The 14,111-nt window shown below is 41.0% G+C and overlaps 1 protein-coding gene across 1 annotated transcript in view; it reads right to left on the bottom strand.

The window, feature by feature from the left end:
- The window catches only part of LOC134649055 (stalled ribosome sensor GCN1), a 70,058-nt gene that overhangs the window by 25,703 nt on the left and 30,244 nt on the right, over nt 1-14,111 (bottom strand). Inside the window, exons 24-25 of the mRNA XM_063503770.1 lie at nt 658-852; nt 29-157 (exon numbers count right to left, since the gene is read on the bottom strand). Coding sequence (XP_063359840.1) covers nt 29-157; nt 658-852 — 324 coding nt within the window. The remainder of the gene's footprint in view (nt 1-28; nt 158-657; nt 853-14,111) is intronic.

The following is a 14,111-nucleotide window of genomic DNA, read 5'->3' as shown; positions in this document are numbered from 1 at the left end:
TCTCGGTACAAAAGCAAGTGGAACATACCTTCCTGTCTCCGTACTTCTCGGCTGTGAGTAGTTGCTTCATGAGTTTGTTCATGATGGCGGGTATCTCTCCCTCGAGTGCGGGCGAGCATACCAGGTGAGGGAGACAGTTGCTCACGGACTCTTGGACCTAAGAACATGGACAGGGGTACAATAATTTTTAATAATAGGTGACTAAACACTGTTTTATTTCAATGCCTTATTCGCTAAATCAAGTACAACATACATATTGTACTTCTTCAAAAACATGTTAAATACAAGATCAGCTACGCATATTGCGAGAGGTATCATGCCCTCTTTCTCTCTAGTTGCACTCCACACAAAATGAGATATTTGCAAATCAACCTACCCCTTTACTAAAGCATTCATCCAAGTGTGAAGTGATCTTTCTTAGCAATAAGTGGTCTCAAAGTACTAAAGTAAAGTAAGTAAATCCTTAACTACTGACTGGATGTAAATAGCGCAATGCACTTGATTTTGTAATACAATAACCACTTAATCATCAAATGAAGCATCATTCAAGCCCAACCAATTTCCACTCAACTTCAAACTCTCACCTCACATGGCGACCCTGCCGCCGCTTGCCTGCCGCTTTGCACCTAAGTTCGCGCTTAAGTTCAAAATCCTCACCTGCTGGCTTGGGGTAGACAGTGCGGCAATGAGCCTCAACGTGATGGGCTTGATTCGTGCATCATCAGGCTCGAGATGGCGCGCCAGCGAGCCGACCAGCAGCACCACACTTTGCCGCACCGCGTCGTAGCCGCCAGACTTTGGAGCCTTGTCCAAGAAGTTTTCGAACACGGGGAGTTGACTGCCGAGCGTTTCCTGTAGACAAACGACATATATCAATATTACTAGTCTTGTGATTTGGATGCGAGTAGTCTGCATTACTGAGTCTGCATTAAATCCTTTGTGTATCAGTATAGAACCCCCCTTAAGAATTTTCAGAAGAATATTTTTTTTCTTCCACTGCGTGATATCTGAGTGTAAGGCCTGAGTGGACGCTCGAGTTGGGCGTGTAGCGGGGCGGGGCGTGCGGCGTACATGTTAAACAAATGCAAGCGTATAGGAGCGGCCTTAGTACACGCTGCTCAAATTACTTGTGAGCCCGACGCCACGCTGCACGCCCTGCCGAACGCTCCGCCTCGAGCGTCCACTCACGCCCACTAAGTGGCTCATTATATTTTCAGTTTTACCCATGTATTGTCAGTCTGTCAATTGTGTCGACAAATGACTATAGTTTTATTTTGATAATGTACACGCTCTTCTCTTCTTTAGTGTAATTAAGGATCCTGACAGAAGCTTTACTCATCTTTTAGCATTTTTTCCGAGAAATATTTTTTTGGCGAAATTACAGCACAACCGAGGTCTGTACCCACGATTTTTGACTACCACACACATATGAAGGGTTCGTACTTTATCCTTTCGGCATGATAAAACCATCTACTTCTTGAGTCTTAGAAAAATGTATCGAAATCTTAACGATTTGTAATATCCACAGAAAATACTAACGTTTTTATCCACATGCTGAAATAGTTTGTTAAATATGTGAGTTTGTTTGTTATGCCTCGTTTTTTTAGCATTAGAAAAATGGTAAACAATCCTGGCGTCTTTTTATTATAGAATAATATTATCTGGTTAATTATTAGACAACTTGATAATTACATTAATTTCGGTATCATGCTCGTGACATCCGTGTCCTAAGATATGATACTGTCAATCAAAGATTTTTTATGTTTGATTATCAGAGAGCGTTATCAACCAATAATGTGAAAACTCATTACTAGAGATTAATTAAGTTCTAACGATTATTTCGGTCAGGGCAAATGGTGAAAAATAAACACAATTCTATGAAGGATTTCAGTTTAATAATAACAACACATATTACAATTAAATTACATAATTAGAAAATTAGTCGTACAGATGCTTTACCTACACCTAAATTATTTATCACATTAATCACAGTCAGAACTTGATATTCATCAATTCCGATCCAACAATAGTAGATTGTGTCACAAGGGAGCAAAATGACATAATTACGGTAAGGCAGTACATTGATCCCTGAGCGTAGTGAGGGATTCAAGTGTTTAACGGCCAAGGTGGAAATAAATTTGCTACCGTCCCGTACCGTACCGTTTTGTACCGTATGAGGTAATCTCCTCATAGGTGATGTGAAAGGTAGTATGTGTCATATAATCCGTTTCCATAGTTTTATTTCCTGAGTAACTATCGCGGTAACTGAAGACAATAAAATTAATGTTTAGTTTAGAATATCATATTCTGAATTCCGACAGCTCGTGGTAAGATCTTCAATGGCAGTCCATGTTTGGAGCGTTTCACCAACCGGTGAGGGTCAAACTCCACGTGCCTTCGTGTGAGCGCGCACGGCTCCACACGGTAACGCTGCAGCAGCTTCATGAGGCACACCTTTGACTGCACTTGCGCGAAACGCATGCCTGGAAACGTGTAGTTGGATTAGTAAGGAGTCGGGTTACTGTTGATGTGGTTTTTTGTTATAATGTTAGAATTTAATTGACAACCGATTTTATACATCAATACAAGCTTTTCTATCTAGTGGATGTATTTGAAGCGATATCGCTGATACTAGCAAATGAAGCTATGTTAGAATTCACAAGTCTAACGATATATAACACTTTAAACTCTCGCGTTTTGTACGCATATTTAATTACACAAACGGGTCTACTGCGATATAATTTAATTGTATTTACCTTAAGTTCAGACGTTTCACCTGAGTTGCACCAGCTGTGTTCACGGAACTTGGCTGAAACGTCGGAATTTAAGGTAAAAACAATGAAGTTACATCGCAGTAGACCCATTAGTGTAATCTAAGGAGATATATTATGATAACGGCTAATGCACCAGAAATGCAGAATCTTAAATAATTAATTATGATAAAAACTCACCTATGCAGTTTCTTGGTCCGAGCCCGAAGGGCAAGTAGGCGCACGGGTGCCTGTCCTTGGAATTTTCCGGTGAGAAACGATCAGGGTTGAACTCTGTGGGGTTGGGCCAATGCTTAGGATCATGGTGTATGCCGCTGACGGAAACTAGAACCCCCATACCCTTCTCAACGGTTACGCCTGTATCCGGGAGTTCCACAGCTCTCAATGCGAGTCGAGGGATGGGGTCGACCACAGGATACATCCGTAGCGTCTCGTTAAACACTTGTTCCAGATAAGTCATGTCTTTAATGCACTCGTAAGTGACTTCTCCGCTATGATTCTTTAGGACCTGGTCGATTTCAGCGACCACGCGGTCCTGTATCTCGGGATTCATGGCTAGTTCGTGTAATAGGAAGCCCATGGCTGTAGCGCTAGTTTCGTAACCAGCCGCGTAGAAGACGAAGGCCTGAGCAGCCATCACATCTTCCGTGATCTGGAGTGTTCTGTCCTTGCCGTCCTTGTATTTTTTCGCGCTGTGTATTTCACCAGCGTTCCTTAACTCTAAAAGTAAGTCCATGAAGTCTTTCCTATCGGAAGCGACTCCGTTGCGATCGCGCAGTATGTCCGTCACAAGTCCGTAAAAGAAATCCTTAATAACTTTCGGCCACAGACACATTCCGAACTTCTTCAAAATGCCGGGATACATCATCTCTAGTTCGATAGCGTAGTTCGTGGAGAAGATGATTCTGTCGAGATCATCGTAAACATTTTCGACGTTGTTTATGTCTATGTCTATGCCGAAGGCGCAGGCACCAATGTTGCTGATCGTGAATTTCTGGACAAGTGTGTGGACGTTCTGTTCAGGAGATTTTTCAACTAACGGGCCGAGATAATCTAGGAACTTGTCGGCGCGCCCTGTCATCAGATAGAGCATGTTTTTGAGTTTTCCTGTCGAGAACACAGGGGATAGCCGAGAGCGTAGTACTCGCCAGTCGTCGCTCTCGGCGTTGAAGAGATTGAAGCCGAGGCCTTTGTTGCTGAAGCTGAAGCCGCGGTCAGAAAAACTGTCGAACTCCCTGATCATGACATGCTTCAGTACATCCAGGTCCTTGACCAAGGCAGTTGGATTCCAGGCGCGGTAGATCCCGACAACTTTGCTGTCAGGATAAGAGTCGTAGAAGTGTTTATATTGTTCCATATAGCTAGTGCGTCTGAGCATCGAGTCTTTTAAGTTTCCGAAAAACGGCACCGGTTTAGGACCATCGACGCCTCGCTTCTCCCAGTAGGAGTAGTTGCGGGTCAGGAGCCCGTAGATGAGAAGAGCACAACCGGCAATTAGAAATGCAACGGCGGCTATGATTTCGAGAGCCATGTTGGCTTGCTTTAGCCGTCAATGAGAATAGATGCAAACAAAAAGCGGTCCTGTTTATGGACAGGCTATCATTAACAACAATTCATTTGAGAGATACTTATATTGCGATAAAAATATCGTATCACTAAAATGAAATGGATGGCACTGATAGCACATATCTTTATCTAACCTAACCTAGCAAAGTTATAGTCTAAAGATATACACATCATATTAAAAATATAATTAATATTTGCAATTATAATTTCTAGCAACGAAAACTAATACCAGACATAGATATGTATAGTTACATGACAAGTTTTATGTAATTTTAATTGACCCCGAAACTACAATTGTACGGCGGCGGATAGTCTATAGACGAAGCTACGAGGGGTGTTCAAAATATTCTCGGTATGAGAATGAAAACAAACAAGTACGAAAAGTTTGATATTTTTATTTTTCAATATACTCCCCCCCTATGTTCATACACTTAAAAGATCGATCAATTATTTTTTTTAATCCCTCGTAAAAATATTTTTTATCTTTCGTGTAAAAATGCTCCTCCACTGCCGCCTTCAATGCTTCATCGTCAGAAAATTTATTTCCACGCAGATCCTTTTTAAGATTGGGGAGCAAAAAGAAGTCGCTGGGGGCTAAGTCCGGACTATACGGTGGGTGAGTAACAGTTTTAAACCCACATTCAACAATAGCCGCCTTGGCAATATGAGCAGTATGGACGGGGGCGTTGTCATGCAGAAGCAGAATACCTTTGGTTAACTTTCCTCGCCTTTTTTCTTTAATTACATCCTTTAATTGACGTAGAATGTTAGCGTAGTACTGTCCTGTGATATTTACACCTTTTTCTTTATAATCGATTAGTAATACTCCTTCACAATCCCAAAATATCGTGGCCATGACCTTGCCAGCTGAAGGGATGACCTTGAACTTCTTGGGATGAGCTGAACCCTTAATGTGCCACTGCATGGACTCTTGTTTACTCTCTGGGTCATAATGATGAACCCAGGTTTCATCTCCAGTAACTATTCTTTGCAGCACCTCATCAGGATTTTCACCGCACAGGTCAATAAAATCGGAACAACAAGCTACACGCATGTCTTTTTGAAGCCGAGTCAGCATTCGCGGAACCCATCTTGCACTTACTTTTGACATATTAAGATGGTCATGTATAATATCATGTACGGTACCAATAGAGAGATTGGTTACTTGTGCTATAGATTTTACCTTCACTCGACCATCTTCCAATATAAGTTTTTCCACTTTATCAATATTTTCTTGTGAAGTAGCTACTACAGGCCGGCCAGGTCTAGGGTCATCTTCAATACTCTCCCTTCCGCGTTTAAACTCGCTTGACCACTTTTGAATGGTAGATAAAGAAGGAGCAGACTCACGGTAAACACAATCCATTTCCTCTTTTATGGTTTTTTGATTTTTACCCTGTTTTGTCAAGAATTTTATCACGCATCGATGTTCTAATTTAGTTAACATTGTCAATTTGCACATGATGTTCATGTTTGTTCAGCAATTGCAGAAAAACAAAAGACCATCTCGGTTCGAATTATACTTTTTTTTAATGTCAATGAATAAACCTTAGCGGCCAGTAACGAAAGAAATTTTAGAAGAGGTCGTAAGATATCAATACCGAGAATATTTTGAACGCCCCTCGTATTCTTAGGGCTCATTTAGACGGCGCGCGATCGTATACGATTTTAGTTACATTGCGGACCATTGAGGTTACATCAATTCGGCCGAGCGATCAAATGATGCAATGTAATGAAACTCGCATGCGATTTCTCGCACCGTCTAAATGAGCCCTTAAGAATAAATGTCTCTCGGTCGGTGGGAGGTACAAAAACGCAAGGTTTGATTTGGTTAGTAAATAAATAACCCATCCGGAAAAAGTATGTAAGTATATTCATGAGTATGTAAGTACATATATACTAACAATAAATTTATACATATATATTTAGGTACTCAGTCATAGATCTCATAATCAAATCAAGATAAAAATATAATAAACAAAATGTATAAATTTAGAAGACCCATCATCATCATCAGTAATATTCAGACCCAAATAAAAAATACTTATTTCTAAACAGAAGTCAACAACACAAATCCGCCTTTGTTTTATTTTCTCAGTCAGTATATCACAGAAAGAGATGCATTTCTATACATATTTTGTGTCAAAATTTTCGACGTAACCTTTATGTCAAATTCAAATATCACCGTTTAACGACCAGGGGCCCGTTTCTCAAAAGCTTGTAACTTGTAATACAAGTGGAAGTCCCTTTCTAACAAAAGCTGTCAAAAAGTGACATCTGCTTGTATTAAAAGTTACAAGCTTTTGAGAAACGGGCCCCAGATTAGCCGCATAATTTAGGTACGTGTATACTTATATATTGCTTTTCCACCCATGATGCCTGTCAATGTCACTGTGCGAGCGTGACAGCAATAGAGATGGCAAGAGGCGGGTCAATGTACGCGAAATCCTCGTGGAAAGCGTCTTTTCTTTAGCTATCACATTTGAAACACTATTTTTTTCTTAGACTACGCTTCATATAGGTACAGTACAGTCATCTGCAATAAAATGTTACTCTTCGAAGGCCGCAAAAATATGTGAAACGCTCTTATGACTCTTCAAATAAGATCGTGTCAGATATTTTTTGCGGCCTTCGTTGTATAACATATTATTGTAGGTGACTGACGGGCGAATGAACTTTTAGACTTTTAAACTTCAATCAAAAATTTCGCTTAAAAATAATCATCATCATTATATAATTTTATGTTACTCGTTAAGACAAGAGATTCGCACTCTGAAAGTCCTAAAATGTAGACCAATACAAAATTGGAAAGGTATCTTCTTGGTAACTCCAAATATATTCTGTTGGTCTAAAAGTTGATTCGCCAATCAATGAATCTTTTCGTATTGTAATAACATTTGTAACTAATTCCCTCTAAAAAGCGTTGCCTGATGCCGCGGCACAACTCTCAAAGGCAGCCCGTGTTTCGATCTCAAGACGAATCGATCGGGATCAAATTCTAGTCGCTTTCGTGTGAGCGCGCACGGCTCCACGCGGTAACGGCGCAGCAGCTTCACGAGGCACACCTTTGACTGCACTTGCGCGAAACGCATGCCTGGAAAGGTGTAGTTGGATTAGTAAGGAGTCGGGTTACTGTTGATGTGGTATTTTTGGGTTTATAGCCGCAATACTAATAAATTAGCTCTAAATACTTGTAGCGCTAGCGATATATTACAAGAATACTTATGGCAGTTAAGCTCAGTGGCGTCTCTATAAGTTCCTATACTATGTAAGGCCCTGTATTTTGCAATAATTGTCGATCCCTCCTGTGCTCACAGGTTTTCGAGTCAGGGATTTCTCTAAGAGTTGGTAATTTGCTCCTCTGCTAAACTATAGTTATGCCACTGGTTAGCCTGATTAGTGAGAAGATATAAGTTGAAAATGAATCTAAGCATCTTTTATACGGAGTTGAAATAAACTCAACTTGTTTTAAGATGGGTTATAAACATTTTATAGTATAGTTAACTCGTTCACATCTTTCCTGTAGACATAGCAAAGTTAAAGGAGAATCAAGGGCTATTTTTTACGCTGTACCCTTACAGGCGGGGTACATTTTTCAGTACTTGAGACTCAAATAAGAAAAACGTGATGTATACGTAATGTACCCGGGTCGTTAACTTCTGTTGTTTTGTCCACAGAAGGGTGCTTGACGCAAATCGATTAGCGTTAGATTCTATAAAGAGTGTTCAAATCTTTACGCAAATAGTAAAAAATAAAATAAAATGGTCTCACTCACCTATACAGTTTCTTGGCCCGAGTCCGAAAGGCAGGAATGCGCAAGGATGTCTATCTTTTGAGTTCTCCGGCAAAAATCGATCAGGGTTGAACTCTGTAGGATTGGGCCAGTGTTTAGGGTCATAGTGGATGCCACTCACGGATACCATGACACCCATGCCCTTCTCTACTATCACCCCAGTGTCAGGGAGTTCCACGCGACCCATCGCGAGCCGAGGGATCGGGTCCACTACTGGATACATCCGAAGTGTCTCATTGAACACCTGTTCCAAGTAGGTCATATCTTTGATGCAGTCGAATGTAACTTTTTCACCGTGCTTCTTGAGAACCTGGTTGACTTCCTCGACAACTCGGTCTTGTATTTCAGGATGCTTGGCTAGTTCGTGTAGTAGAAAGCCCATGGTGGTAGCGCTGGTTTCGTAACCGGCCGCGTAGAAAACAAATGCCTGCGCAGCCATAACGTCATCGGTTATCTGAAGTGTCCTATGCTTGTCATCCTCATGTCGCTTCACTCCATGAATCTCGCCCGCGTTTCTCAGCTCCAACATCAGGTCCATAAAATCTTTCCTGTTGGACGCCTGACCGTTGCGCTCGCGTAATATATCGTTCACAAGTCCGTAAAAGAAGTCCTTGATGGCTTTAGGCCAGAAGGACATGTCGAACTTCTTTAGAATGCCGGGATACATAGTTTCCAATTCGATAGTGTAGTTGGTAGTGAATATGAGATTGTCTAAAGTTTCGAAGACGTTGTCGACGTCGTTTATGTCGATGTCAATGCCGAACGCGCAAGCACCTATGTTGCCGATAGTGAATTTTTGTACTAGGGTGTGGACGTTCTGTTCGGGGGATTTCTCGACAACAGGGCCGAGGAAGTCCAGAAACTTGTCGGCGCGTTCAGTGATCAAGTAGAGCATGTTCCTGAGTTTTCCAGTAGTGAACATGGGGGACAGCCGAGTGCGTAGTACCCGCCAGTCGTCGCTCTCGGCGTTGAAGAGGTTGAAGCCGAGGCCCTTGTTGCTGAAGCTGAAACCGCGGTCTGAGAAGTTGTCGAACTCTCTGATCATCACGTGCTTGAGTACGTCCAAGTCCCTGACCACGATGGTAGGGTGCCAGGCGCGGTAGATCCCGACCACTTTGCTCTCAGGATAGGAGTCGTAAAAATGTTTAAATAGCTCATTGAAGGTAGTGCGTCTCAGTGTCGTGTCTTTTAAGTTACCGAAAACTGGCACCGGTTTAGGACCGGCTATGCCACGCTTCTTCCAATAAGAATAGTTTCGGGTCAAATATAAATAGACAAGTAGAACAAAACCGGCAATGCCGAGTGTAATGGCAGCCGCGATTTCAAGAGCCATGCTTTGCGTGGGGTCGTGAGAGAGGCAATAGATTCCGTCAAAAGCTGCGGATCTATATATTGATAGCGACAATCATTTAATTAGCACTATATTCAACAGATTAATCACGATACAGTCGTCTTTATCACGCGATCAGAAATATTGGTATACGAGTCGCATTTAAAGCCGCGTCTCCACCAAGCGCACGCGCCCGCGAGGCAGCCTCGCGAGCCAAATGCTCGGTCTATGTGGACGTGCCTCGAGGCTGTTCGGGCGCACGTTGGCTCGGCCGAGCGTGCCTCGGGGTCGAGCCGTCCGCTGTCGGTAAATGTGACATGCTCAAAGGTGCCTCAGTGTGCGCTGTTCGTTCGGTGTGGACTGGTGGTGGTTTTGGCTCGCGAGCGCAAATAGTTTTAAATAATCGGTGCTTGTAACATAACATGTTTTCCATCCATTATCACATGGGGTAAATTCCATTTATTCTCAAATTCTTCCGATATAGCTAGCGACTCTTCTTCTGTAGACGGAATGTAAAAAAAAAATACTAGGTATTATTTATTGCATTTATGTTTTTGCTTTGTCCTAACCCAACACATACCTAAGTTACGAAACGCGCGTTTTTTTGTGTAGAAAATGTAGTAAAAATGTGATTTTACTACATTGTGCACTTCACTAGAAATGGGTCCTAAACCAATTCCTTATCATTAAACTAGAAAAGGATGACATTAACAAATAAAGGGACACTGTTTGCTAGTTTCAACTATTCACACGTGAGATATTAACGAACAAAAGAAAAACCGTGGCAGAATAAAACAAAAGCACAAATAAATAACCAGGAAGGAACAACAAAACAATTTGCACAAGCCAGGTCAGTTACCCGGCTAGTAACAACAGATGCACGTGCCCCCATTGTTTCTCAGACAGACCCAATCAACCAGAAACGACTGAGCGACAAAATAGTAATTTTCTCTATAATTTGTGTCGCACTTTTTAACTTTCTCAGACAACAATGAGCACAAATTTTCAAAATCTTCCAGGGACATACGTGTAAAATTATGTACGGTTTCGTCATGTTTAAAATCTTGAAATAATTTATTCCCGTGTTTATTGCGACGGCATAAAGTTTTTTATCCACCAGCGTCTTCGTCTTTTCTTAAAACGTGAGTTTTTCCTCTTTTTTAAACAAGAAGCCACTAGAAAAATAGCACCAGCAGAAATAACCCAACTATCCATCGTGAATTGCCTCGGACTTCTGACGGCTCGGTCTGCCTCGCGAGGCTCGCCTCAGTGTCTCCGAGCGAAACCGCGAGGCTGCCTCGCGAGGCCAGGCTCGCGAGCCACACATCCGAGGCTGCCTCGCGAGCGCGTGCGCTTGGTGGAGACCCGGCTTAAGACGCATGAAGTAAATTATATACCTTGTGCACTCGCATTTGCTTTATTTGACACATGACACTGACAACAGCAATAGAACGTAAAATATCTAGCACATCGAAATTACAAAGGAAGACAATTGCACTGCGAACGTTTACGTTCTACGTCTGTTTTTTTTATGTAGGGTTGGCCGGACCCCACCGTTATGGATCGGTAGTCGTCTAAGTAAATCGATATAAATTTTTCATTTTAGGTCGCAACAATTCAATTCAATTAAATGTTTTATTCATAAAATATACATTTTACACGTCAAAGTTTTAAACATTATTAAATCTAGGTAAATTTTGTTATAAATCATTCATATTACAATAATTATTCCATATTTATAACAAAGCATTATTAGATTTATTATATCCTCTTATTATTATTTATTAACCATATAATTCTAGCTTTATTTAAATCTCAAAAAAATTCATTGAACGTCACAATTCGATACCTCAGTCACGGTGCCATCCAATCGGAATCGCTTGCTGTGACAATCGATTTGGGTTAGTTACATCTCTATATACGTCAGTCATAATGTGTCAAATAATGCAAATAAGAATAATTCCACTTATAGAGATACCTATGCAACACAAGTAGCTCAGTTGGTTAAGAGCGATTGAACGGTTTCCAAAGGTCGCAGGTTCAAGTCCTGACGGTAACGGTGAGCTTTCCATTTTTCCTTTGATATAAAATTTGTAGTATCACTCGCAGACATATTTGCTGGATAAAACAATTGGTTTTAAGGACAATGTGAAAAAATGTGCGATGGTACGGAACCCTCAGGGCTCGCATTAGGTCAGTTATATTTCGCTCAGTACACACGTACGAGTCCGAATCAAGTGCGCATGTATCGAATAATCAGGCATAAATCGATTGATAATAACATCAATAACAATAAGCATATCAGTAATCGCTGCACTTCTACAAACAAAACACGTCCAAACAAAAAACACAAGGACATTTAGTGTAAGGCCTGAGTGGACGCTCGAAGCGGAGCGTTCGGCGGGGCGTGCAGCGTGGCGTCGGGCTCACAAGTAATTTGAGCAGCGTGCACTAAGGCCGCTACTATACGCTTGCATTTGTTTAACATGCACGCCGCACGCCCCGCCCCGCTGCACGCCCAACTCGAGCGTCCACCACTCAGGCCTTACACTTAGGTATGATTTGAACCAAGGACGTTTCATGTAAACACCTACTGTAATGCAACTAATGCATAATGCATGGTGTGCAAAGCACGCAAAGCATGCAAAGCACCAGATAATAATTAGAAAAAAAACATAGATAGCATTTATTTTTAAACACAAGTTCTATAGCTGGTCAACCAAATCTTGTCAGTAAAAAAAGGCGCGATATTCAAATGTTCTATGGGACGATATCCCTTCGCGCCTAAATTTTTCAAATTTTCCGCCTTTTTCTACTGTCAAGATCTGGTTGACCAAGTATATTTAATAAATCGGATATAAATATAAAAAAACGGCCAAGTGCGAGTCGGACTCGCCCATGAAGGGTTCCGTATTTAGGGGATTTATGACATATTAAAAAAAAACTACTTACTAGATCTCGTTCAAACCAATTTTCGGTGGAAGTTTGCATGGTAATGTACATCATATATTTTTTTTAGTTTTATCATTCTCTTATTTTAGAAGTTACAGGGTGGGGGGGGGGGGGGACACACATTTTACCACTTTAGAAGTGTCTCTCGCGCAAACTATTCAGTAAAAAAAAAATATATATTAGAAACCTCAATATCATTTTTGAAGACCTATCCATAGATATCCCACACGTATAGGTTTGATGAAAAAAAAATTTTTGGGTTTCAGTTCTAACTTCTAAGTATGGGGAACCCCCACAATTTATTGTTTTTTTTTTCTATTTTTGTGTGAAAATCTTAATGCGGTTCACAGTATTACATCTACTTACCAAGTTTCAACAGTATAGTTCTTATAGTTTCGGAACAAAGTGGCTGTGACATACGGACGGACGGACGGACGGACGGACGGACAGACGGACAGACGGACAGACAGACAGACAGACAGACAGACGGACAGACATACATGTCGAATCCATAAGGGTTCCGTTTTTTGCCATTTGGCTACGGAACCCTAAAAAGTAGGTGAGTTGACTGTTGAATGTTTTATATAAATTCATTATCAACAAATCGGTTTGATAGGTCTAAAAAAGAAACTGATTTGACTACCCTACCCTACCCTAATACCCTATTATAGATTGGCAATGCAAAGGTTGAGGTTGGCAACAAATTTGGGTGATTTAAAGATAAGGCTTTTGATGGATATAGGTATCTATGACGTCATAACAGGCTTAAATGTTATGCTGCATCAAATTGATATATATCGGCTTTTACGTGATTAATTATGTGACAAAATTTTAGATTGTTTTCTAAGATAACGTAATAATTGTTAGTGTAGATACTCGTATACCGTAGATATTCTCCCATTAAATATAATGATTATGATTTAGTTTGAACCATTTATCTATTTCAAGTAGATTCTATACCAGTCATGCCATGAAACTGGCCTAATCCAGAAATTACAAGACTCCTTGTAAACTCCCAGTTTTAAAATCTATAGCTAGTAAGCCATTTCCGTCAGTAGAAAAGGCGGCAATTTAAAAAAAATTGGCGCGAAGGGTAATTGTCCCATAGAAAATTTGTGTTTCACGCCATTTTCTACTGACAAAGTTGTTTGACCGGCTATAGCACCGAATACAAGAGCTTATACCTAAAGATCAGAATTATACCTAAAGATTTTTATAGAAATAATGAGGGATTGCCAAACTTTCGGATTGATAACGTTGAAATTATATTGGCGCGTATGTGGCCGATAAATTTTACTATGCCTGGAAAAGGGGTTTAATTCTCAAAAAATAACTTATCACAAAGATGTTTAAGCGCTTAATAAACCGTTCGAAAGAGCAAAACTCGTGAAGCGCTTTTCAGCATTTGCATTGTAGGTATAGCTTACTCTTGCATATAACCACAGACAAGACATCCTCTAGACTGAGCATAGTAACGCTACCCCTTCTGCCACTTATATGGGCAGTTTTACTCCATCTTCGAGTCAATCCCGTGCCGTGATTGGTCCGTGTCTTTGAACGGACCAATCACGGCACGGGATTCGCTCACCTCGTCCCCCCGCACCCCCGTATTTTTGGCAGCATCGGTCTCATGAAATAATTGCTCTAAACTCAGTCTAGAGGATTCCTAGTCTATGCATATAACCCATAAAAACCATTC

This window comes from Cydia amplana, chromosome 6, assembly GCF_948474715.1.
Source record: "Cydia amplana chromosome 6, ilCydAmpl1.1, whole genome shotgun sequence".
Classification (NCBI taxonomy): Eukaryota; Metazoa; Arthropoda; class Insecta; order Lepidoptera; family Tortricidae; genus Cydia; species Cydia amplana.
Note: the sequence above shows the minus strand (reverse complement) of the source record. Positions and strands in the feature narration are given on the sequence as shown.